General features: G+C 41.9%; 1 protein-coding gene across 1 annotated transcript in view; it reads left to right on the top strand.

Annotated features, from left to right (window-relative positions):
- fmn2b (formin 2b) overlaps nucleotides 1–22,762 on the top strand; it is a 326,311-nt gene that overhangs the window by 8,488 nt on the left and 295,061 nt on the right. The window contains exon 2 of the mRNA XM_078405062.1: nucleotides 7,720–7,895. Within this exon, the coding sequence (XP_078261188.1) occupies nucleotides 7,720–7,895 (176 nt within the window). The remainder of the gene's footprint in view (nucleotides 1–7,719; nucleotides 7,896–22,762) is intronic.

Below are 22,762 nucleotides of genomic sequence, written 5' to 3'. Positions count from 1 at the left end.
TGGCAAAGAATTCCACAGATTCACCACCCTCTGACTAAAGAAATTTCTCCATCTCCTTCCTAAAGGAACGTCCTGAGGCTATGACCTCTAGTCCTAGACTCTCCCATTAGTGGAAACATCCTCTCCACATCCAATAATGTTCCAAAATGGCCATAACGCAAGTGGGATATTTTCCTTTGGCAGAGGTTAGTAAACGTTGAAGTGGTGACAGACTGTAGCATCATCCTGAAAGCAAGGAGTAGAAAGGATTTATTTTCCCTTGGTATGTGACGGTCTGTTCTTCAGTAATTGATTCAGGTGCCTCCTTAGCTGCTCAGTTGCTAGGAGATTATGTGGTCCCATCTATTGTGTAAAATCGTAAGGAGAGTGCGTCTTTATCATTTTAATGTTCGGCACAGTCTGTTATATCATTGTAAAGGGAGAACAGCTGTACGCAAATATCTCTTCACTAATGCTTGTAGCGTTAAAGATATAGTTGGTGTATAATTCTCGCTGTAATAGCAGTCAATGGTAGGTTGTTTGCCAGTCTAGTGCACAGCATATTTTGAGGAGGCGTTGTGACAGTGGTATTTTATTTCATGTGAATATTGAAGATATTTTAACTGCAGGGCATCCTATCAGTTCCCCTCCTGTAAGCTGTTTTGGTGAAAAAAATGAGTAGAATTCAGAACACATCTGTGAAGCCCAGAGCAGTTTCTGTCAAATCAAACAAAAAATACTTCAAAAGAGCGCAGCAGTAGCAGTAGATTATTAAAACCTCCATTTAACAGTATTAATGTTGGAAGACTGGATGCGTATGTGATTCTGAAATCGCTAAATTAATAGTGCATTATGACTCTTAACACATTAAGACTCTCAACTTGAAGTATCTAATTTGTTTTAAACCCTTCAATTCTATGAGTCTGTTGCCTCCAATCTCCATCACTATCAATAATAATAATAAATACCCTTCTCTTGAGGCTGGGAGAGGGTAGACAGTCAGAACTTAATTTCCAGGGGAAAATATCAAATGGTAAAGGGCATAGCTTTAAGGTGAGAGAGGCAAAGTTTAAGGAAGATGTGCGGGGTCATTTTTTTAGAGGGTGGTGAATGCCTGGCACTTCCTGTCAGGGCTGGTGGTGGGGGCAGATATAATACAGGACAAGAGAAGAGACAAGTATTTTATTGTCATAGGTACTGAAACGGAAGAATGAAATTCTTGCTTGCAGCAGCACAACAGATATGTAAATGCAGAACTCTGTAAAACCCACATTAAACAACAAAATAGTTCAATATATATTAAAAAATATAAACAGACAAATAAACGAACGATAATAGTGCAAAGTCAAAAATAATGCCCCCAGGTCTATCTGTGGAGCTAATTTGGAGGTTGTTGTGTTTAATAGCCTGATGGTTGTACAGAAGCTCCTCCTGAACCTGGACGTCAGTTTTCATCTGGATAGGCGCATGGAATGAAGGGTTAGAGATAATGTGCAGGTAGATATGAGATGGTCTTGACATCATGTTGGGCACAGACACGGTGGGCTGAAGGGTTTGTTCCAGTGTTGTATTGTTCTACGTTTTATTTCTGAGGAAGGATTATCTCTTAGCCTATGTGTTGACGTATGCCTTCTGTTTAATTCCAACATTCATTTGCTTAAATTTTCCAGTTCTGGCGCGAGCTTGCTTTCTGGAAAGCAGCTGAGGTTTTGAATGCAGTCATTTCACATCTCTGTACTAGATGCGAACTGCACACCCTTCCCCCCCCCCCCCTCCAGCAAAGATGAGATAGATGAGATTGGGACCTTGAATATTCACTGGCACCCTGTTTCCCCATTTGTGCAGGACTCCCAAATGACCACCACCCCACCTGTTGTAAACCAACATAGCCCCCCTCATTCCCCCCCTTCCCTCTGCCCCACCGATATACACCCGACCGTCAAACTATCTTTTAGTGGACTTTATCTTGCACCAAATGTTGTATCCTTTATTTGTACACTGCTGAAGGCATGATTGTAAGCATTTCTCGTCTTTTTGACTGGATAGCATGCAACAAAAACCTTTTCACTGCACCTCAGTACATGTGACATAATACTAATCTAAACTAAACTGTTCTTTTCCTCCTCCCTGTCCCCTTCCACCTATGTTTGTTCGTCTGACTTCACATTATGTGCCTCATTTGTCCATATCTCCTTGCGTCACACTTTTTGTTTCTTCATCTTCGGCCTTTGTCCAGCCATCTGCCAATTAAGCCCCTTCATTTGATTCCAACTATCAGTTGCCAGGGTTTGTCCCCACCTTGCTTCTACCTTTCTTTCTCCCCCCCACCAAAAAAACTACAGTCAGTCTGAAAAAGGGCCCCAAACGTGTGTGTGGCATATACATATTCTCCAGAGATGCTGCCTGACCAGTTGAGTTACTCTACCACTTGATTTATTTTTATGTATAAATGGGCTGGTTGACCCAGAATCACCAGATTTTAAAGGATTAAAGGGACTGTTATAGCAATTTAGGGGGTTGGGGGAAGGGTGTTGGGAAGAAGAGGCTAGTGTAGGTGGGGTGAGTGGCGAAATAGACAGTTTGCTACAGAGAGAGAAGGTACACTACTGGCAAATTGAAGTGTTACCTTTTCGCCTTGCTCTCCTTTCATGTTTCCACCCAAAACTGAAATGTTGGCTGGCTCATGCATTCGGTGAACACGTCTGACCCTAGAACTGACCCCATGAGAGATTGCAACCATCTTCTGACCATATTGGAAAAACCCCTTAAATCTTGAAGTATTTTCTCCTCTGTAATCTAGTTTTTGTACAGTTTGTGCCTCTGTCTTTAGTCATTTTGATTGTGGTAAAATGCTGGTGTTTTTTTTGTTTTTGTACCTTGTAACGTTTTGGCTGCTCTGTCTATGCTATAATGCCTCTAACAGAAGGTAGGAGTGACTGGGCATCGGTATTGATGGTGAGGAAAGAACATCTGAAGGAAAATGTGCTCCATTTCTTTATATTGGGAGAATAAATGGGATAGAATGTCATCGGGATTCACATACAAGGCTCTAGGACAGTGGACGAGAAAGCCAGAGGATTACCTTAAAATTAAAACAAAACTGGAACCACTCAGCAGGTCAGATAGGATCAGCAGGTCAGATAGGATCTTTAGAAAGGAAATATTAGCATTTTGGGACAATTATCTTTCAGCAGAATGAATTTCATTTGGGTGGGGGCATGAATCGTTACATTTTCCCCCCTCTCTCTACATGTGCGTCAGTGTTTACAACATTTTGTTTTTCATTTTGCTTATTCAGCAGCTGTGCTTTTTGTGTTTTTTTTTACTAGCATGGAATTTCACTATTTTTCTTTAGAAGCAAAGTGGTGAGAACCATGGTGATTCAGCACCTTGGTCAGGGACAGCTCCTTTTCCCAGCTTTTAACCATGATATCGAGTGAAACTTTATTCATTGGCAAAAAAGCTAAAGTTATATTGCTGATTACTACACACTCTACTTGATTTTAATTTTCATGGGAAAGAAGATCCTAATAAACTATATTTTATAATATGTTTATGTATAGTATTATCTGATTAGATAGCATACAGAAGGGCAACGGTGGTACAGCGGTAGAATTGCTGCCTTGCAGCACCAGATACCCGGATTCGATCCTGACCACGGGTGCTGTCTGTATGGAGTCTATACATTCTCATCATGACTTTTTCCGGGTGCTCCCGGTTTCCTCCCATATTACAAAGACGTACAGATTTGTAGGTTAATTTTTCTTTGGTAAAAAGTGTAAGTTGTCCCTAGTGTGTGGAATAGTGCTAGTTGTTCCTAGTTTGTAGGCTAGGACACTAAGATTATCCCTAGTGTGTAGAACGCAACACTGATTGCTGGTTGGCATGGACTCAGTGGGCCGATGGGCCTGTTTTCATGCTGTATCTCTAAACCAAACTAAAGCAATGTCCAGATTCAAATCTAAAACCTGAAGCTCTCAATGCAAAATAAAATTGCCAAGTAAAAAAGCCTTGCATTACTTAAACGTTTTAATACTGCTGCCAACCAAAGGCTCCAAGTGAATTTGTTTTTCTATTTTGTTTCAAAAGCCACAGAGGACCTTATCAGTGGTGCTTTGTTACACAACAGGTCCTTCCATTCTTCAGCGGATTATGTCAACAATGCATCATCTGCAATACGATTGTTGGAAAGTGCCCAAATCCTTTGCAAAACAGTGCTGGAGGAACTCAGTGGGTCAGGCAGCATTTGGGAAGTGAATGCACAGGCGATGATACAGGCGATAACCCTTCTTTGCACCAATTGTTTTCAGTCTGAAGAAGGGTCCTGAACAAAAGCATCATCTGTCCATTCCCCCTACAGATGCTGTCTGACCCACCGAGTTACTCCAACACTTTGTGTTTTGCTCAAGATTACAGCATCTGCAGTTCCTTATCTCTGCATGCCCAAGTCTGTTGTTATTTGAAAACTAGCTTCAAGACTTTGACCATGAATTAAGTGAATGCTACGGAAGGGCAGGGGGTGGGTGGGGTGGGTATGATGATAAAGTAACTTCCAGATGAAAACAAAAAGTGTTTTTGAAACATTGATAAAGGCAAGGAGTAAATTCATGGGCTGGTTGGGAGGGCACAGAATTGGAAAATACAATTTAATTCTGAAGAACAAGGTAAGACATTTGGAGGGGCAACAAGCCACAAAACCCAACAGGATGGAAAGAGTAAAGGAATAGATGCTGGCATGAATGCAAACCTACAGATTCCAAGAGGAAGCCGGATGGGTGGATAAGATGCTTCTGGTGGCAGAAGAGACTTGGATTTTCCGATAAGGAAAGAATGCAGGAACAGAGGTCTTGTAAATCAATTTGTAATAAAGCACTAAATCACAAAATAAGCTGAAAATACACATCCATTCAGATAGCTTCTGGTGAGATAGAAACACTTCATATTACAAGTTGGCCCCAGTGTGTAGGATAGTGTTAATGTAGGGGGTGATCACTGATCGGCGCAGGCTTGGTGGGCCGGAGGATCTGTCTCCACATTGTATCACTAAACTAAACCAAACCCAAGAGTCCCGACCCAAAATGTCGCCTATCCATGTTGCTCCAGTGATGCTGCCTGACCAGCTGAGTTACTTCAGCACTTTTTGTGCCCCCCCTCTGGTCAATTTGTTGTGCTGACATTTGGCTCAAATCTGGCTGTGAAAGTTGGAAGAGTGTTTCAATACATTTGAGGCAAAAATATATTCTGCCATTTGTTTAAATTAGTGAATTAAAGACTCTTCACCCCCCTGCAACAGTCTGTTCGAACTCCTTCCATCGGGCGGACGATACAAGGTCTTCAACGCCCGCAACTCCAAACTCAGGAACAGCTTCATCCCCAGGGCCATAGCTGTTATGAACCGGTCCTGTTGAGCCAGATGGTCAAAATGCACAGTGATCCGGCACAGATCTACTTGCACTTTATTCTGTCTTAAAACTGTTACAATCTGTTTCGTTGGGTTGTTGTTGTTTAAATTAATACTGACTAGCTAATTAAATTATTGCATCGTATGGGAGGCACATTCCCAATCTCGTTGTACCCCTGTACAATGACAATAAAGATATATTGTATTGTATTGAATTGCATTTGAACTGAACTTTTTTTAAGCATAATAAGAGGGAGATACTTCATTGAAACGTAGTGAAAGGCCTGGATAGTGAATGTGGAGAGGATGTTTCCACAGTGGGAGAATCTAAGACTAGAGGCCATAGCCTCAGAATAAAAAGACGTACGTATACGAATAGAAAGGTGGTGAGGAAGAATATCTTTAGTCAGAGGGTGGTGAATCTGTGGAATTCATTGCAACACACTACTGTGGAGGCCGTCAATGGGTATTTGTAAGGTGGAGATTGACAAATTCTTGATTAGTAAGGGTGTCGGGGGTTATGAGGCTAAGGCAGGAGAAGGGTTGAGAGAAAAATAGATCAGCCATGAATGAATGGCAGAGTAGACTTGATGGGCCGAATGACCTAATTCTGCTCCTAGAACCTATTAACTTTTGAACGTCAGAAGATCTGAAAATGAACTGCAGGCATTTTTGGTCGTTGCTCTCTCCAGCTGCATGAATGAATGCACAGTGATGATGGGGTTTTGGTGGCTCTCATTAATTTTAAAAACAGCAGGCATTATTAATGACGTTTTACAAATGCAGAGCTTTGAAATGTATCGCTGCTGATGTCCATGTACAACCAGTGAGGAACAGCACTCTGCCCCGTATGGTTGGCTGGATGTGACGTGCAGCTTGATAGCGGGATCTGCCTTGAGCTGATAATTGTAGCTCTTTGTTGTACTGCTGGCTTTCACCAATAACTTTTGTAAAACAAAGAATCATGGAATCATCCATGACGTGGACAGGCACCATTTAGCCCATTGAGTTTGTGCCAGACTCAAATGTTTAGTTTTGCCACTTCCCAACTCTTGGTCTGTAGCTGTGTAGGTTACAATTCACCAAGTTTGTAACCAGGTACCTTTTAATTAGTATAATAAAATAACTGCAGATGCTGGTACAAATCGATTTATTTTCAAAATGCTGGAGTAACTCAGCAGGTCAGGCAGCATCTCGGGAGAGAAGGAATAGGTGACGTTTCGGGTCGAGACCCTTCTTCAGTCTGAAGAAGGGTCTCGACCCGAAACGTCACCCATTCCTTCTCTCCCAAGATGCTGCCTGACCTGCTGAGTTACTCCAGCATTTTGTGAATAAACCTTTTAATTTGTATTGAGGGTCTGTATCCATGCTATTGAATAGCTTGTTCCTAAGCATCAATACTCTTTGGGTGACAGAAGTCTCACAGTGGAAAGGATGGCTCTACTAGTGGGAGAGTTTCGGACCAGAAGCCATAGCCTCAGAATAAAAGGATGTAGCTTTAGAAAGGAGATGAGGAGGAATTTCTATCGTCAAAAGGTGATGAATCTGTGGAAACGTGGGATAATACAGGGGTGATCATTTCTCTGGGTGCTCTCACACGCCAAAGACATACAGGTTTGTAGGTTAATTGGCTTGGGAAAAATTGCAAAGTGTGTGTAGCATAATGTTTGTGTGCAGGGCGGACTTGGTAGGTCGAAGAGCTGGTCGGTGCGGACTCGATAGGTCGAAGGGCCTGTTTCTGCATTGGGCGGCACGGTAGCGCAGCGGTAGAGTTGCTGCTTTACAGCGAATGCAGCGCTGGAGAATGCAGCGCCGGAGACTCAGGTTCAATCCTGACTACGGGTGCTGCACTGTAAGGAGTTTGTACGTTCTCCCCGTGACCTGCGTGGGTTTTCTCCGAGATCTTCGGTTTCCTCCCACACTCCAAAGACGTACAGGTATGTAGGTTAATTGGCTGGGTAAATGTAAAAATTGTCCCTAGTGGGTGTAGGATAGTGTTAATGTACGGGAATCACTGGGCGGCACGGACTTGGAGGGCCGAAAAGGCCTGTTTCCGGCTGTATATATATGATGATGATCTCTAGACTAAACTAAACCAAGTTCTAACTTTGGTCATGCAAGAAGTCCTCCGCCTCATTTTAATGAAACGTTTTTTAACAAAAAAAATGGATTAATCGTTCATTTGCTTGCGTGTGATCAATTAAAGACTGCTGCTCTAGAGCCTTTATAGTACTTTTTGGAAATGAAGGCTTTATATTCAACGTATACCTGGCAGGGGAATTGTCCGTTGCAGGTTGGATGTGTAGGTCTGAAGATATTCCCAATTTTTATTTTTACAGGGCGAACACTGCTGGAAAAGCTATTTGGCCAGCAGGAAAAAGTGCAGCTTTCGGGTGAACATGAAGCCGAGATGCTTTGCTCCCGTATTCTGGCAATGGGTTTGCTACTCCCTTTTGGCAACTGTTTCAGAGAACCATTTCATGGAGAGGCACCACAAACCACCACTAGATTTGACGTGAGTTTTAATTTTCATCCTCTAAGATCTTTACGTTCCTGATTTGAAGTTGCTTGGATGTTTATCTTCTGATCATATTCTTTACATTTGCAAGCTGATACTCTGGTTTAAAAACAGCCAGATGCATTGTGACTCTCTCGCACTGTTAGAATGATTATTCAGCATCCATTTCTGAATGAGCAGACACCTCATCCAACTGAACGTGGAATTGTGTACCCACTGTGCTCGCCACCAATATTGTTTCTTGGCCTGTGACTCCAGCCTTCTCCCGTGACAATGATTCGACACTGACTTTTTATTTGTGAGCTTGGTGGTTCTTTGGGACTTGTGTATTGAAAGTGCCTTTAATGCCTTTGCTACCTCTGGATGTAATTCATGTCAAAATCATTTTAACCTCTTAACCCCCCAGCGCCCCCTCACCTCTGACCCCTGTGTCATTTTGCTCCCTGTAAATTTGCAACACATCAAAACTTTGCTCCGTTTTCCCATCTCTTGCTAGTCCTACCCACCAGTCACCTCTGTCTGCTGGCTAGAGATCCTGGTTTAACACTAGCGTGATTAAAAAAAACCCGATTTTTTAAACTCCATCCATGACCTTGCCCTCCACTGCCTCTGTATACTCCTTCAGTGCTATAACTCTTCAAGCTTTCTGTGTACCTTTTTATCTCTGGGATCATGATCATACTCAATGACTTCATTGGACTTTTGACTACCAAGGCCCCAAATCTGGAATACACTCTCATAAACTCTGCACTTCCTCCAATGAGATGCTTTATAAAAGCTCATCATTACTAAACTATGGCTTGTCTGGTGAAAAGTCCTCTGTTGTTTGGCGTTTAATTTAGTTGAAGCCCCATGAAACATTGAGTTTAGGTTAGTTGATTTATTGTCATGTGTACCGAGGTACAGTGAAAAGCTTTTTTGTTTTGTGCTATCCAGTCAGTGAAAAGACCATACATGATTACAATCGAGCCATCCACAATGTACTGATCCATCCTCGTGTTTTATGTTGTTTTGAATGTAGCGTCTGGACCTTGATGCGCCAGTGGGTGGGCAGATGAAAGGCTGTCAAGTCTTTTAAATTACTGTGTAACTGGATTAGAGAGTACATGTTATGATTATGTCGCTGCGTGTGTCTGAGTATACATGTTGTCAAATCTCTTGGGTTCTCCATTAATGGAAGATCATTTTTCTGGACATCGGTGGCAATCCTGTGAGCAAAATTGTAGGGTTATTTTTTCCCCCCATTTTCTTTGAAACTGTTTTCTGTTTTGGAAACATCAAGTAGTGGGGTAGTGATGTAGGTGCAGCAAATGAAGATGCTAGAGATAGAAGTGCAGTCCAATCTGGTTAGTTTAGTTTGTTGTCATGTGTACCAAGGTACAGTGAAAAGCTTTTGTAGCGTGCACACCAGTCAGTGGAATGATTCTCCAAGATTACAATCAGATCGCGCACAGATAAAGAATAAAGACTGTAACCTTTAGTGCTAGATAAAGTCCTATTAAAGATAGTTCAAGGGTCTCCAATGAGGTAGATAGTAGCTAAGAAATGCTCTCTAGTTATTGATAGGATGATTCTTTTGCCTGATAACAACTGGGAAGAAACTCTCCCTGAATCTGGAGATGTGCGTTTTCACACGTCTGTACCTCTTGCCTGATGGTAGAAGGGAGAAGAGGGAGTAACCAGGGTGAGACACATCCTTGATTTATGTTGGTGGCCTTGCTGAGGCAGCGTGAAGTGTTGATGGAGTCGATTGAAGGGAATCAATCTCTGTCCCGCCCACTCCCCTGACATCTGTCTGAAGAAGGGTCACGACCCGAAACGTCACCCATTCCTCTTTCCAGATATGCTGCCTGTCCCGCTGAGTTACTCCAGCATTTTGTGTGTACCTTCAATTAAGGGGTGTAGGAAAATAACTGCAGATGCTGGTACAAATCGAAGGTATCACAAAATGCTGGAGTACCTCAGCAGGTCAGGCAGCATCTAGGAGAGAGGGAATGGGTGACGTTTCGGGTCGAGACCCTTCTTCAGACTGATGTCAGGGGGGCGGGACACAAAAAATACTGGAGTAACTCAGCAGGTCATGCAGCATCTAGGAGAGAGGGAATAGGTGAAAATCGAGGGGTGGTTGGTTTATGTGATGGTCTGGGCTATGTCCACAATTCTCTGCCATTTCTTGTGGTTTTGTAGCTGTTCCCAAACCATGCTGTGCATCCCGATAACACTTTCTATGATGCCTCTGCAGAAGTTAGTGAGAGTTCTTGTAGACGTGTCAAACTTCATAAGCCTTCTAGGGAAGTAGAGCCTTTGTGCTTTGTTGCTTCAATGTGGGTGATCCAGGAGAAGTTTCTGGTGATATTTACTCCTTGGAACTGCTTGTGTCTAGAATCTGTGGGGAACCAGTCGTGATAAAGTTCAGCAAAATAATACAATGATTAACATTTTATTCACTTACTACATGGGAAATTACATAGAATGGCTGAAAAGACCCAGGTTTCCATTTTTAAAAAGAGAGAGAAATGATTTGCGATAATTAAGCGGTCTAAATTCTCTGCAATCGGTTCCTAATGGGTAGTTCCAATAACTGACGAAACAAGGAATTGCAGATGTTGGTTTACACAAGGATACAGTGCTGCTCAGTTACTCCAGGACTTTGTCCTTTTTCCAATAACTTTGAGTTGCACAGTAAAAGCAGTAGAGGGCAGTCTGGTGCACAAACGGCTTCATTATGTTGACTTGGTATGTTATGCTGGGCAGCTCGTGAGACAAGCTCAAAGTACCGTTCAGGACACAGCAGGGCAGATGAACAGAGCGAAGGGGCTTTGCATTCTGAGAAAGTACAGGTTCAGTTTAACGGGTCAGCCAGAGTAAAGAGGGGGGACAGGAAGCTGCAGACACTGGACTCTTGAGCAAAATACAAAGTGCTGGAGGAACTTGGTGGGTCAGGCAGCATCTGGGGAGGGAAATGGCCAGGCAAAGTTTTGGGTCATGGCCCTTTAGTCTAATGACCCAAAATATCTGTCCATTTCCCTCCCCAGATGCAGCCAGACCCAAGTTGCTCCAGAGCTTTGTGTTTTGAGCAAGATAAATAAATAGTTTTATAGCAATCTGCACTATTATTTTTTTGTGGCACTATTATTGACTATTTACAGTGCCCTCCATAATGTTTGGGACAAAGACCCATCATTTATTTATTTGCCTCTGTACTCCACAATTTGAGATTTGTAATAGAAAAAATCACATGTGGTTAAAGTGCACATTGTCAGATTTTATTAAAGGCCATTTTTATACATTTTGGTTTCACCATGTAGAAATTACAGCTGTGTTTATACATAGTCCCCCCATTTCAGGGCACCATTATGTTTGGGACACATGGCTTCACTGGTGTTTGTAATTGCTCAGGTGTGTTTAATTGCCTCCTGAATGCAGGTATAAGAGAGCTCTCAGCACCCAGTCTTTCATCCAGTCTTTCCATCATCTGTGGAAACTTTTATTGCTGTTTATCAACATGAGGACCAAAGTTGTGCTAATGAAAGTCAAAGCCATTATGAGACTGAGAAACAAGAATAAAACTGTTAGAGACATCAGCCAAACCTTAGACTTATCAAAATCAACTGTTTGGAACATCATTAAGAAGAAAGAGAGCACTGGTGAGCGTACTAATCACAAAGGGACTGGCAGGCCAAGGAAGACCTCCACAGCTGATGACAGAAGAATTCTCTCTATAATAAAGAAAAATTCCTAAACACCTGTCCGTCAGATCAGAAACACTCTTCGGGAGTCAGGTGTGGATTTGTCAATGACCACTGTCCGCAGAAGACCATGAACAGAATACAGAGGCTACACTGCAAGATGCAAACCACTGGTTAGCTGCAAAAATAGGATGGCCAGGTTACAGTTTGCCAAGAAGTACTTAAAAAAGCAACCACAGTTCTCAAAACTGTGGACAGATGAGACAAAGATGAGACAAAGATTAACATATCAGAGTGATGGCAAGAACAAAGTATGGAGGAGAGAAGGAACTGCCCAAGATACAAAGCATACCACCTCATCTGTGAAACACGGTGGTGGGGGTGTTAAGGCCTGGGCATGTATGGCTGCTGAAGGTACTGGCTCACTTATCTTCATTGTTGATACAACTGTTGATGGCAGTAGCATAATGAATTCTGAAGTGTATAAACACATCCTATCTGCTCAAGTTCAAACAAATGCCTCAAAACTCATTGGCCAGCGGTTGATTCCACAGCAACACAATGATCCCAAACATACTTATAAAGCAACAAAGGAGTTTTTCAAAACTAAAAAATGTTCAATTCTTGAGTGGCCAAGCCAATCACCTGATCTGAAACCAATTGAGCATGCCTTTTATATGCTGAAGAGAAAACTGAAGGGGACTAGCCCCCAAACCAAGCATAAGCTAAAGATGGCTGCAATACAGGCCTGGCAGAACATCACCAGAGAAGACACCCAGCAACTGGTGATGTCCATGAATCGCAGACTTCAAGCAGTCATTGCATGCAAAGGATATGCAACAAAATACTAAACATGACTACTTTCATTTACATGACATTGCTTTGTCCCAAACATTATGGTGCCCTGAAATGGGGGCACTATGTATAAACATTGCTGTAATTTCTACATGGTGAAACCAAAATGTATAAAAATAGCCTGTATTAAAATCTGACAATATGCACTTTAACCACATGTGATTTTTTTATATTACAAATCTCAAATTGTGGAGTACAGAGGCAAATAAATAAATGATGGGTCTTTGTCCCAAACATTATGGAGGTCACTGTATTTGTCTGTTTTGTGCATATGTATATATATAGAAATATGTGTGTGTATATATATCTTTTGTTTTATTGTTTAGAGTACTATGTTTATGTTGCAAGTAAGAATCTAATTGTTTCATTTTGGGACATATATGACAATAAAACACTTGACTCTTTTTCACAATGTGTGGAGTGACAATTGCTGCTGAGCATTTGTTGCTTCAACTTTATAAATTGTGTCCCCTGTTCCTTTTAATCCATACCCAATTTGGGTCAGGTACAAAAATGTTGGGTATTTGACATCACTTTATCCAATTGTTCATCGCGTCTTAGCTCTGCAATATTCCCCTCCCCTTGTCTCCTTGCCCCTCTTTTAAAGTGCTGCTTAACTGTAATATGTTACTGTACTGAGGGAAGGCCTATTTGGGAGATGCTATTTATTACCACCATAATGAATACTTCCAGCCACCACCTTCCCCATCTTCACAGGCTCTGACATCCTGTGCTTCCAGCAGTTTCTGTTTTGGCTATTGTTTCTGTGAAGTGCCAGTGTAAGCTTGTATCTTAATCTTGGGTGATCCCCCAATAAATTCTATTTGCAAGAAACTGGTTTGGTGTTGGCACTGTGGGAGGAGAGTACATAAAGAACACAGACCAGTATTGCACAGGAACAGGCTCTTCAGTGAATATATTATATATATTCAATATATAATATTGAATATCTTCAATATTATAATCATATTAGCACATGGTTATAATGTCTGTAATAACCATGATGCCAATTTGGAGCCATAGTCAGAGCTGTACAGCCGACACAGGCCCTTCTGATCACTTTGTCCATTTAAACTGTACATTTACTTGCTGTAGCCTATAATCCCTCAATGCCCTGACTGTTATTGTGTCTATCTAAAGGCATATTTGGGAGATGCTGCTTATTACCACCATAACGTACTATTCAGCTTGTGAAGCTTTATTGTAATAAATCATGAGAGGAATAGATTGGGTGGACACAGAGTCTCTTGCCCAGAGTTGGGGAATTGAGAACCATAGGTTTTAGGTTATGGGGGAAAAGATTTAATAGGAACCTGAGGGGTAACTTTTTCACACACGGGGTGTTGGGTGCATGGAACGAGCTGCTGGAGGAGGTAATTGAGGCAGGTGGTATAGCAACCTTTAAGAAACGTTTAGAAAGGTACACGGGTACATCACGGGATTAGAGGGATATGGGCCAAAAGCAGGCAGTTGGGGCCGAAGGGCCTGTTTCCATGCTGTTTGACTCTGACTCTATTCATGTAAAGATAAGTTAACTGCATTTTTTAAAAGGTCTACATGGTAAAGCAAGCATAAAACGAAAATGAAAAGAATTGCTACGTCAAAATCTGAATTAAAATGTAAAAAATCATACTGGAAGCATGTGGCAGACCAGGCAATATTTGTGAATCGAGGCAGAGTAAATGTTTCAGATCCAGGACCACCAGCAGCTGTGGATGCCAAATCATTCCGTATTTAAAAAACTGAGATTTACAGATACCTTTTTGTCAGGAAGTCGAAGGTTATGGGGAGAAGGCAGGAAAATGGGGTTGAGAGGGAGATAGATCAGCCATGATTAAATGGCAGCAGAGACCCAGTGCGCCAAATGGCCTAATTCTGCTCCAATGATTTATTAACTTATGGCCATTTGTCAGAACCAAAGTCAACTAATTTCCTCTGACTACATTGTTAACATCTTTTTCACTAACAGAGGATCATAATTTCATCTAATCATTGCAGAAAATTTACCTTAATTATAAATTTGGCCCAGTGCTGGAGACCCGGATTCAATCCTGATCTCGGGTGCTGTCTGTGTGAGTTTGCATGTTACCCCTGTGACCCCCTGTGTTTCCTCCAGGTGCTCTAGTCCTTGCCACATCCCGAAGACATGCGGGTTTGTAGGTTAATTGACTTCTGGAAATTGCCCTTAATGTGAGAATGAGATAACATGGTACTAGTGTGAACAGATGATCAATGGACTCGGCTTGTATACACTGGAATTTAGAAGGATGAGAAGATCTTATTGAAACATATAAGATTATTAAGGGTTTGGACACGTTAGAGGCAGGAAACATGTTCCCAATGTTGGGGGAGTCCAGATCAAGGGGCCACAGTTTAAGAATAAGGGGTAGGCCATTTAGAACAGAGATGAGGAAAAACTTTTTCAGTCAGAGTTGTAAATCTGTGGAATTCTCTGCCTCAGAAGGCAGTGAAGGCCAGTTCTCTGAATGCTTTCAAGAGAGAGCTAGATAGAGCTCTTAAGGATAGCGGAGTCAGGGGGTATGGGGAGAAGGCAGGAACGGGGTGCTGTTTGAGAATGATCAGCTATGATCACATTGAATGGCGGTGCTGGATCGAAGGGCCGAATGACCTTATTGTCTATTGTCTATTGCATTGGACCCTGCACCTGTCTATTGTATGACCCTGTCTATTGTATTGGACCCTGCACCTGTCTATTGTATGACCCTGTCTATTGTATTGAATGACCCTGCACCTATTGTCTATTGCATTGGACCCTGTTTCCATGCCATATCTATCAATCAATTTAAAAAATCATGGTTTAACCTGAACTTGTATAGCCATTTAGCTATATTTAATTTGACCTATCAGTGATAGAGGCTTATTTTGAAATGCAGATTGTGACTTTCATATGGAGCAGAATTTGCTTTTGCTCTTCTGTAATTGTTGGAAGCAAGCCATCTCTTTGCTGGTACTCCAGGGGGAATATTCCTTTGGGCAACTAATTGTGAGCAGCACTTGGCTGTCAATTGTTTCGAGCAAGCCCAGATAGGGCTAATTTCTAATAGGTCTTAATGCTTCTGACATCTCAGTATTGCTGATGGCCTATCATATTGGTGATAGAGTCATACAGTACGGAAACAGTCCCTTTGGCCCAACGCCCACACTGACTAACATGCCCCATCTATACGAGTCCACCTGCCTACATTTGGCCCATATCCCTCTAACCTTTCCTATCCATGAACCTGTCTAAATGTTTCTTAACCATTGTGATAGTACCTACCTGAACGACCGCCTCTGGCAGCTTGTTCCGTTCACCCACCCCCCCTTTGTTTAATATGTTATCCATCAGGTTCCCATTAAATCTCCCCCCCCCCCCACCTTAAACCCATGTCCTCTGGTTCCCGATTTTCCCTACTCCAGGCAACAGACTCTGTATTTACTTGATCTATTCTTGTCCAATATCCAAACTATAACTATTCTAGGCTAGTTAATTAAGCAACTGTTGTAGGTGGAAATAAAAATTATGGATCAAAATCAAGGTGCAAACAAAGCTGCCACTCTAATGGGAAACATTTTGCATTTGTGATGCTTAGGGGCATGTTTTTAATAATGTCCCCACCTGCCAAACTAAGAATAAAATGGTAATTTATACTGCACAAATAGATGTTTAGTCGATCTGGGATTTGTGGCGTCTTGTGTCGACATGGGGAATTGCATAAATCTACATACATTGATTGTAGTTTTCATGCAAATGTGTCAATGCAGGCTATGTAGTAGCATTACGCCATTCATATTAGTGGATGTTTCTGATGTTTATGCGATCAAATCTAGCGTCCGTCTGTTTAGACATGGAATTTGGTGCAACAGAACATGTTCATAAGTTATAGGAGCAGAATGTGGCCATTAAACCTATCAAATCTAATCCTCCATTTAATCGTGGCTGATTTGTCTTTCCCTCTCAACCCCATTCTCCTGTCTCCTCCCTATAACCTCTGACACCCATACTAATCAAGCATCTATCAATCTCTGCCTTAAAAATATCCATTGATGGTCTCTACAGCTGTTTGGGGCAATTAATTCCACAGATTCCCCACCCTTGAGGCAGTGGAATATTAGGAAGCAAAGTCCATTTTTAATGGCAGGAAAAAATGTAGCTGGAAAGGCCAGATATATACGATCTGCTCCAGTTGCCGTTTAAGTTAATGAAGACATGTCACCTGTATTACTGCAGTGTCTGTAATGAAAGAACTTAAACACAATTGTTGATATAGTTCTAAAAGTTGTTTTAGTTGTCACGTGTGCTGAGGTATAGTGAAAAGGTTTTTTGATGCTTCCTACCCAGACGGCAAGGTATCGCAGTGGCACAGTGTGGAGCTGCTGCCTTACAGTGCCAGAGACCTGGGTTTAATCCTGACTACAGGTACCGTCTGTACGGAGTCTATTTCCATGCTGTATCTATAAGCTAAACTAAACATAGAATGTCACTTGCAAGTGGTTACGGACTCTTAGTTATATTATTAAGTAAGCTGAAGTTGCTTTCAAGAATAAAGTAACAAGGTAATTATAGAATTCTAGGAATTTATAATCGATGAAGAAATAGCTCGTCATTTAGCGAAACTTAATGTGGTCAAACTAGATCAACATGGTTTCATGAAGAGTAAATTTGTTTTAACAAATTTGTTATAGTTTGAGAATGTAACAAGCAACGTTGACAGCGGGGTACCTGTATTTGGGTATTTTGGGTGACCTTTGCCAAGGTGCTACAGAGGTGGGAGTACAAGAGGTCATGGCAATAGGGGAAATGTGTTGGTGTGCATTGAAGGTTGATTATTGCATTGAGGGTAGCGTTGGTTAAACAGGACCCCTTCAGACTGGAAGGATGTACCTCATGGAATGTCATTAAGATCCCCAGGAAAATAATTTGTCATCTTTCCATGCTGTGAGGCTCTGACTCTATAACCAATCAGTATGGTCTCCAATTTACACCTGTAGAGGTTTGAGTATTTTGCAACTTGCTTCTGGTAATAGAGTGTGTAGTACAAATATGTAGATACAAAGAACTGCAGACACTGGTTTATACCAAAGATAGACTCAAAGTGTTGGGTCAGGCAGCATCTCTGGAGAAAAAAAGATAGGTGACATTTCAAGTCGGGACCCTTCTCAACCCAAAACGTCACCCATCCTTTTCCTCCAGAGACACTGCCTGACCAGCTGAGTTACTCTAACACTTGTGTGTCTATAAGTAATAGAAATAGTTTGGTGGGGTTTTTGTCCTCAAATTGTGGATGTTTTTAATGGTTCAAAATTATAGTTTATGGAAGATTTAAAAAAATATCTCGATGGGTTAGTTAACACTTTCAAGTTCCCTTCCATGTCACTACCCATCTGGATGTGAAACTGTATCTTTTTTAATTTGGTTTGGAGAAACAGTTTAGCAACAGGCCCTTCAGTGCACAGAAGCTGTGCTGACCAACAATTGCCCGTTCCACTGGTTCTACACATTGGGGCAATTTACAGAAGCCAATTAAGCTACGTCTTTGGGATGTGAGAGGAAACCGGAGCACCCGGAGAAAAACCCACACGGTCACAGAAAAAGGGCAAACTCCACACAGACAGCACCCGTAGTCAGGATCAAATCTGGATCTTTGGCGCTGTAAGCAGCAACTCTACTACTGCGCCACTGTGCCACCCTTATCTGTATAATGCGGTCTAAGAAACAGTTCTCTGTTCACTGGGGACTTGGATGAATCTTATGAAGGGAATAAAATTAGCAGTGCCTGGTGGGGAGGGGGTGGGAGTGGAGATTGCATAGTTCTTTTGAAAGAACCAGCACAAGCGCAATGAGCTAGTGGCTTCCTGTTATTTAATATTCAACGATGCCACTTGGCAATGGGTGGGTGACACACTGCATAAGGAAGACTTCAGCAAAGTCAAACTATAAATGTTGGAAGTCACTATTAAAAGCCGCATCCTGACACTAAGTGGCGGGTATATCAGTGGCAGGTATATTGTCTCCCCTCTGTTTCTGGTGTTGACTGATTTTAATTTGAAATGGCAGTAATGGCTCTCTCACTGGCGATGCGTTTACAAGCTTGGATACACACAATAATTGTGGCATTTGGTGCTAATGCACTGTATAGCCAACAGGAAAGCAATGAGGCGTGCCAAAGTTCTTGAAATGATACAAACCAAAGCGAATTCCTGTGGTCAGGTTGAAATGAGTTACTTCATAACATTGGACAGACTTCATCGTAGATTTGGTTATTTGTTTATGCATCGGAATGTGAGGAAAATCTTGAAATGATTCTAAGTCTAGTGGGAGAGTCTAGGACCAGAGGCCCTAACCTCTGAATAAAAGGACGTACCTTTAGAAAGGTGATGAGGAGGAATTTCTTTAGTCAGAGGGCCGTGAACCTGTGAAACTCATTGCTGCAGTTGGCTGTGGAGGCCAAGTCAACGGATATTTTTAAGGTGGAGATTTACAGATTCTTGATTAGTAAGGGTATCAGGGGTTATACAGCAAAGGCAGAAGTTGGAGTTAAGAGGGAAAGATGGATCAGCCATGATTGAATGGCGGAGTAGACTTGATGGGCCGAATGGCCTAATTCTGCTCCTGGAACTTATGAACATGAAAGGCAGGATCTTTTATGCTTTGCCTTAAGCAGCTCGCTTTAATTGTTAGAATATGATATATTTGCACCAACCAGAATCAAAGTAGTTTAATGCATTAATCCCAATTCTATCAATTTGTAATGCCTGTAAAATTCTGGCTGTAATCTTTGTTTAATAGCTTCCATCATCACACGTATAAGAGTCAGCAAGCTTTACACAACTTTGGTTTGGCTGCATTGCAGGTCACCCCATTACAGGAAGGGTTGGGTGGCTTTAAAGAGGGTGCAGAAGCGATTCATCAGGATGATGTCTAGATTGGTGTATTAGCTCCAGGTTTGCAGATGACACAAAGCTGGGTGGTAGAGTGAGCTGCGGAGGATGCCATGAGGCTGTAGGGTGACTTGGATAGATTGGGTGAATTGGCAGATGCAGTATAGTGTGAGATTATCCACTTTAGTGCCAAGAACAGGAAGGCAGATTATTATATGAATGGTAGGAACAAATGCTGGAGTAACTCAGCAGAACAGGCAGCATCTCTGGAGAGAAGGAATGGGTGACATTTCGGGTTGAGACCCGTCTTCAGACTGATTATCTGAATGGTGTCAGGTTAGGAAAAGGGTAGGTACAACGAGACCTGGGTGTGCTTGCACATCAGTCATTGAAAGTAAGCATGCAAGAACAGCAGGCAGTGAAGAAAGCTAATGATATGTTGGCCTTCATTGCGAGGGAATTTGAATTTTGGAGCAAGGAAGTCCTACTGCAGTTCTACAGGGCCCTGGCAATACCGCACCTGGAGTATTGTGTGCAATTTTGGTTCTTAATTTGAGGAAGGACATTATTGCTATTTGAGAGATTGCAGCTTAGGTTCACGAAGTTAATTCCCAGGATGGCGGGACTGACATATAATGAAAGAATGGGTCGACTGAGCTTGTATTCACTGGAATTTAGGATGAGAGGGGATCTGAAAGAAACATATAAAATTCTTAGACAAGCTAGATGCAGCAAAAATGTTCCTGATGTTGGGGGAGTCCAGAACCAGGGGTCACAGTTGAAGAATAAGGGGTAAGCCATTTAGGAATGAGATGAGGAAAAATTTGTTCACCCAGAGAATTGTGAATCTGTGGAATTCTCTGCCACAGAAGGCAGTGGAGGCCAATTCACTGGATGTTTTCAAGAGAGTTAGATTTAGCTCTTGGGGCTAGATGTGGGAATATGGGAAAAAGCAGGAATGGGATATGGGAAAAAGCAGGAATGGGATATGGGAAAAAGCAGGAATGGGATATGGGAAAAAGCAGGAGTGGGATACTGCTCAAAGGGCCAGATGGTCTACTCCTGCAACTATTTTTCTATGTTTCTATAATGGAAAGCTTCAACAAACTTGGGCTGAATTCTCTGGTGCATGAGTGTTTGCCTTCATTACCACAGGCCTTTTCTACCACTGTCTGGTTATGTCACTTATTCTGGGGAGATATAGACTTGGATTCAAGAACCCTCTGTACAACACTGTTAAGGATCATGCCATTAACTATGTATTTCTCCTTGCATTTAACCTTTCATAGCCTAACCAGGCTGGCACAGTAGTAAAGCTGCTGCTTCACAGCGACAGAGACCCAGGTTTGCTCCTGACCTCGGGTGCTGTATGTGTGGAGTTTATGCATTCTTGCTGTGGCTACGTGGCTTTTCTCCAAGAAGTTTTGTAGCTTAATTGGCCTCTAATTTGCCCTCTGTAGGATGCAAAAGTGGGATAACACAGAACTAGTGTACAGGCAATGGGTGGTCGGCGCAGACTCAATGCGCTGAAGGTCCTGTTTCCATGCTGTATCTTTAAGCTAAACCTTGCATTTGACTGCATTAAACTCCATCTGCCATTTCTGTACCCATATCTATAACATCTCTATCCTGCTGTATCATGTACGACCAGGCACTAATGCTGCTCCTCCTGAATTGTGGACTTTTGATGCAATCAGAGGTTAATGACCAAACCATCTAATATTTAACCTTGGGTCGTTGCATTTTTGAATGCATTGAAAATAGATCAAAGTAAAATTTCAGTTTAATGCTATGCTGGTGTATTGAACACCGTTTTTTGCAAATGACAGTTATCCAACTTATTGCATGCTGTACTAGGGTATGAAAATCAATGCAAACATCACTAATTAACATTGAGCTTTCCGATCAAACTCTGCCTATTGAAGTAATGCATTCATTATCAACAATTTTTCAGTGACTTTCATACATTCTTTGCCTTGGAGGTTAGAATAAACAACTGCCACTTTTTTGTTCTGTCGCTCTTGCAACAAAAATTTAGACTGGTTTAATTAAATCCCTTAAGAATATGAAGCAATGCCCCCTCAGTTGCTGTTTTGCAGAAGATACAATTGCTTAATGCAGGCTTAAAACTGTTTTTTCTGGAGGCAATCTGGAAAATTTGCTTCAATTAGGATCATACAGCTTGGAAACGGGCCCCTCAACCCAACTTGCCCACGCTGATAAAAACATGTCCTACCCACACTCGTCCCATCTCCCTGCATTTGGCCCATGCCCCTCTAAACCTGTCCTATCCATGTACCTTTTCAAATGTTTCTTAAATGTCGTGATAGTGCCAGCCTCAACTACCTCCTCCAACAGCTCGTTCCATACACCTACCACCCTTTGTGTAAGAAATTACCCATCAGATTCCTATTAAATCTTCCCCCTTCCCCAAAGCGTTGTTGAATTCAAAATCTGTGTAAATGTACGTTAGTTGTGTACTCTGCTTTTCAAAGTAAATTTGCCTTTTAAAGTATTGTTACTGTTGTCTGTCAAATCACTGGATAGATGGAATCTCGAACTATCTGTAATTGGACTTTATTGTAATTTACCTTGCGTTATACCTTTTATCCAGTTTCTGTACCTTGTGAATGACTTGATTGTAATCATGCATAGTCTTTCCGTTGACCGGATAGCACACATCAAAAAGCTTTTGACTCTACCTCAGTACATGTCACAATAAACTAAACTGAAGGTTTTAGTCATTGAGTGCATTGTGTTATGTTAGAAAAATGTACGTGTAGTATCTTCATGTGGTAAGTATGTCGGTTAATTTGCTTCTGTAAATTGCCCCTACTGTGAAGCGTGCAAAAGTGGGATAAAACACAACTAGTGTACAGGTCTGAAGAAAGATCCTGACCCAAAACTTCACCTATACATTTTCGCCAAGATGCTGCCTGACCCGTTTAGTTATTCCAGCATTGTTTATACATCAACGATAGTTGGCGTGGACTCGGTGGGTGGAAGGGCCTATTTCCACGCTGTACCTCTCAATTCTAACCTCTAAGCTTATAACAGTATTATCTTGCTCTATGATGTTTCTTTATAAATGTACCTTCCCTCAGTGCTTTCTCAGCACAGTGGTAGTGCTGCTGCCTTACAGCGCTGGAGAACCGTGTTTGATCCTGACCTCGGGTGCTGCTTGTATGGAGTTTGTACATTCTCCGTGTGACTGCATAGATTTACTCTGGGTGCTCTGGTTTCCTCCCGACAGGCAGGTTTCTGTTAATTGGCCTCTGTAAATTGGCCCTTGTGTGTAGTGTATGGGTAATCGTTGGTGGGCCGAAGGGCCTGTTTCCATGCTGTATCTCTAAACTAAATTTATCTGATTTAAATACGTGCTTCAAATTATGTTGCTTTACAAATAGTCTTGTATTATAACAGGTATAACAGGTATAA

The sequence above is a fragment of the Rhinoraja longicauda genome, chromosome 9, assembly GCF_053455715.1.
Source record: "Rhinoraja longicauda isolate Sanriku21f chromosome 9, sRhiLon1.1, whole genome shotgun sequence".
Lineage (NCBI taxonomy): Eukaryota > Metazoa > Chordata > Chondrichthyes > Rajiformes > Arhynchobatidae > Rhinoraja > Rhinoraja longicauda.
This window is presented reverse-complemented; position numbering and strand designations above follow the sequence as displayed.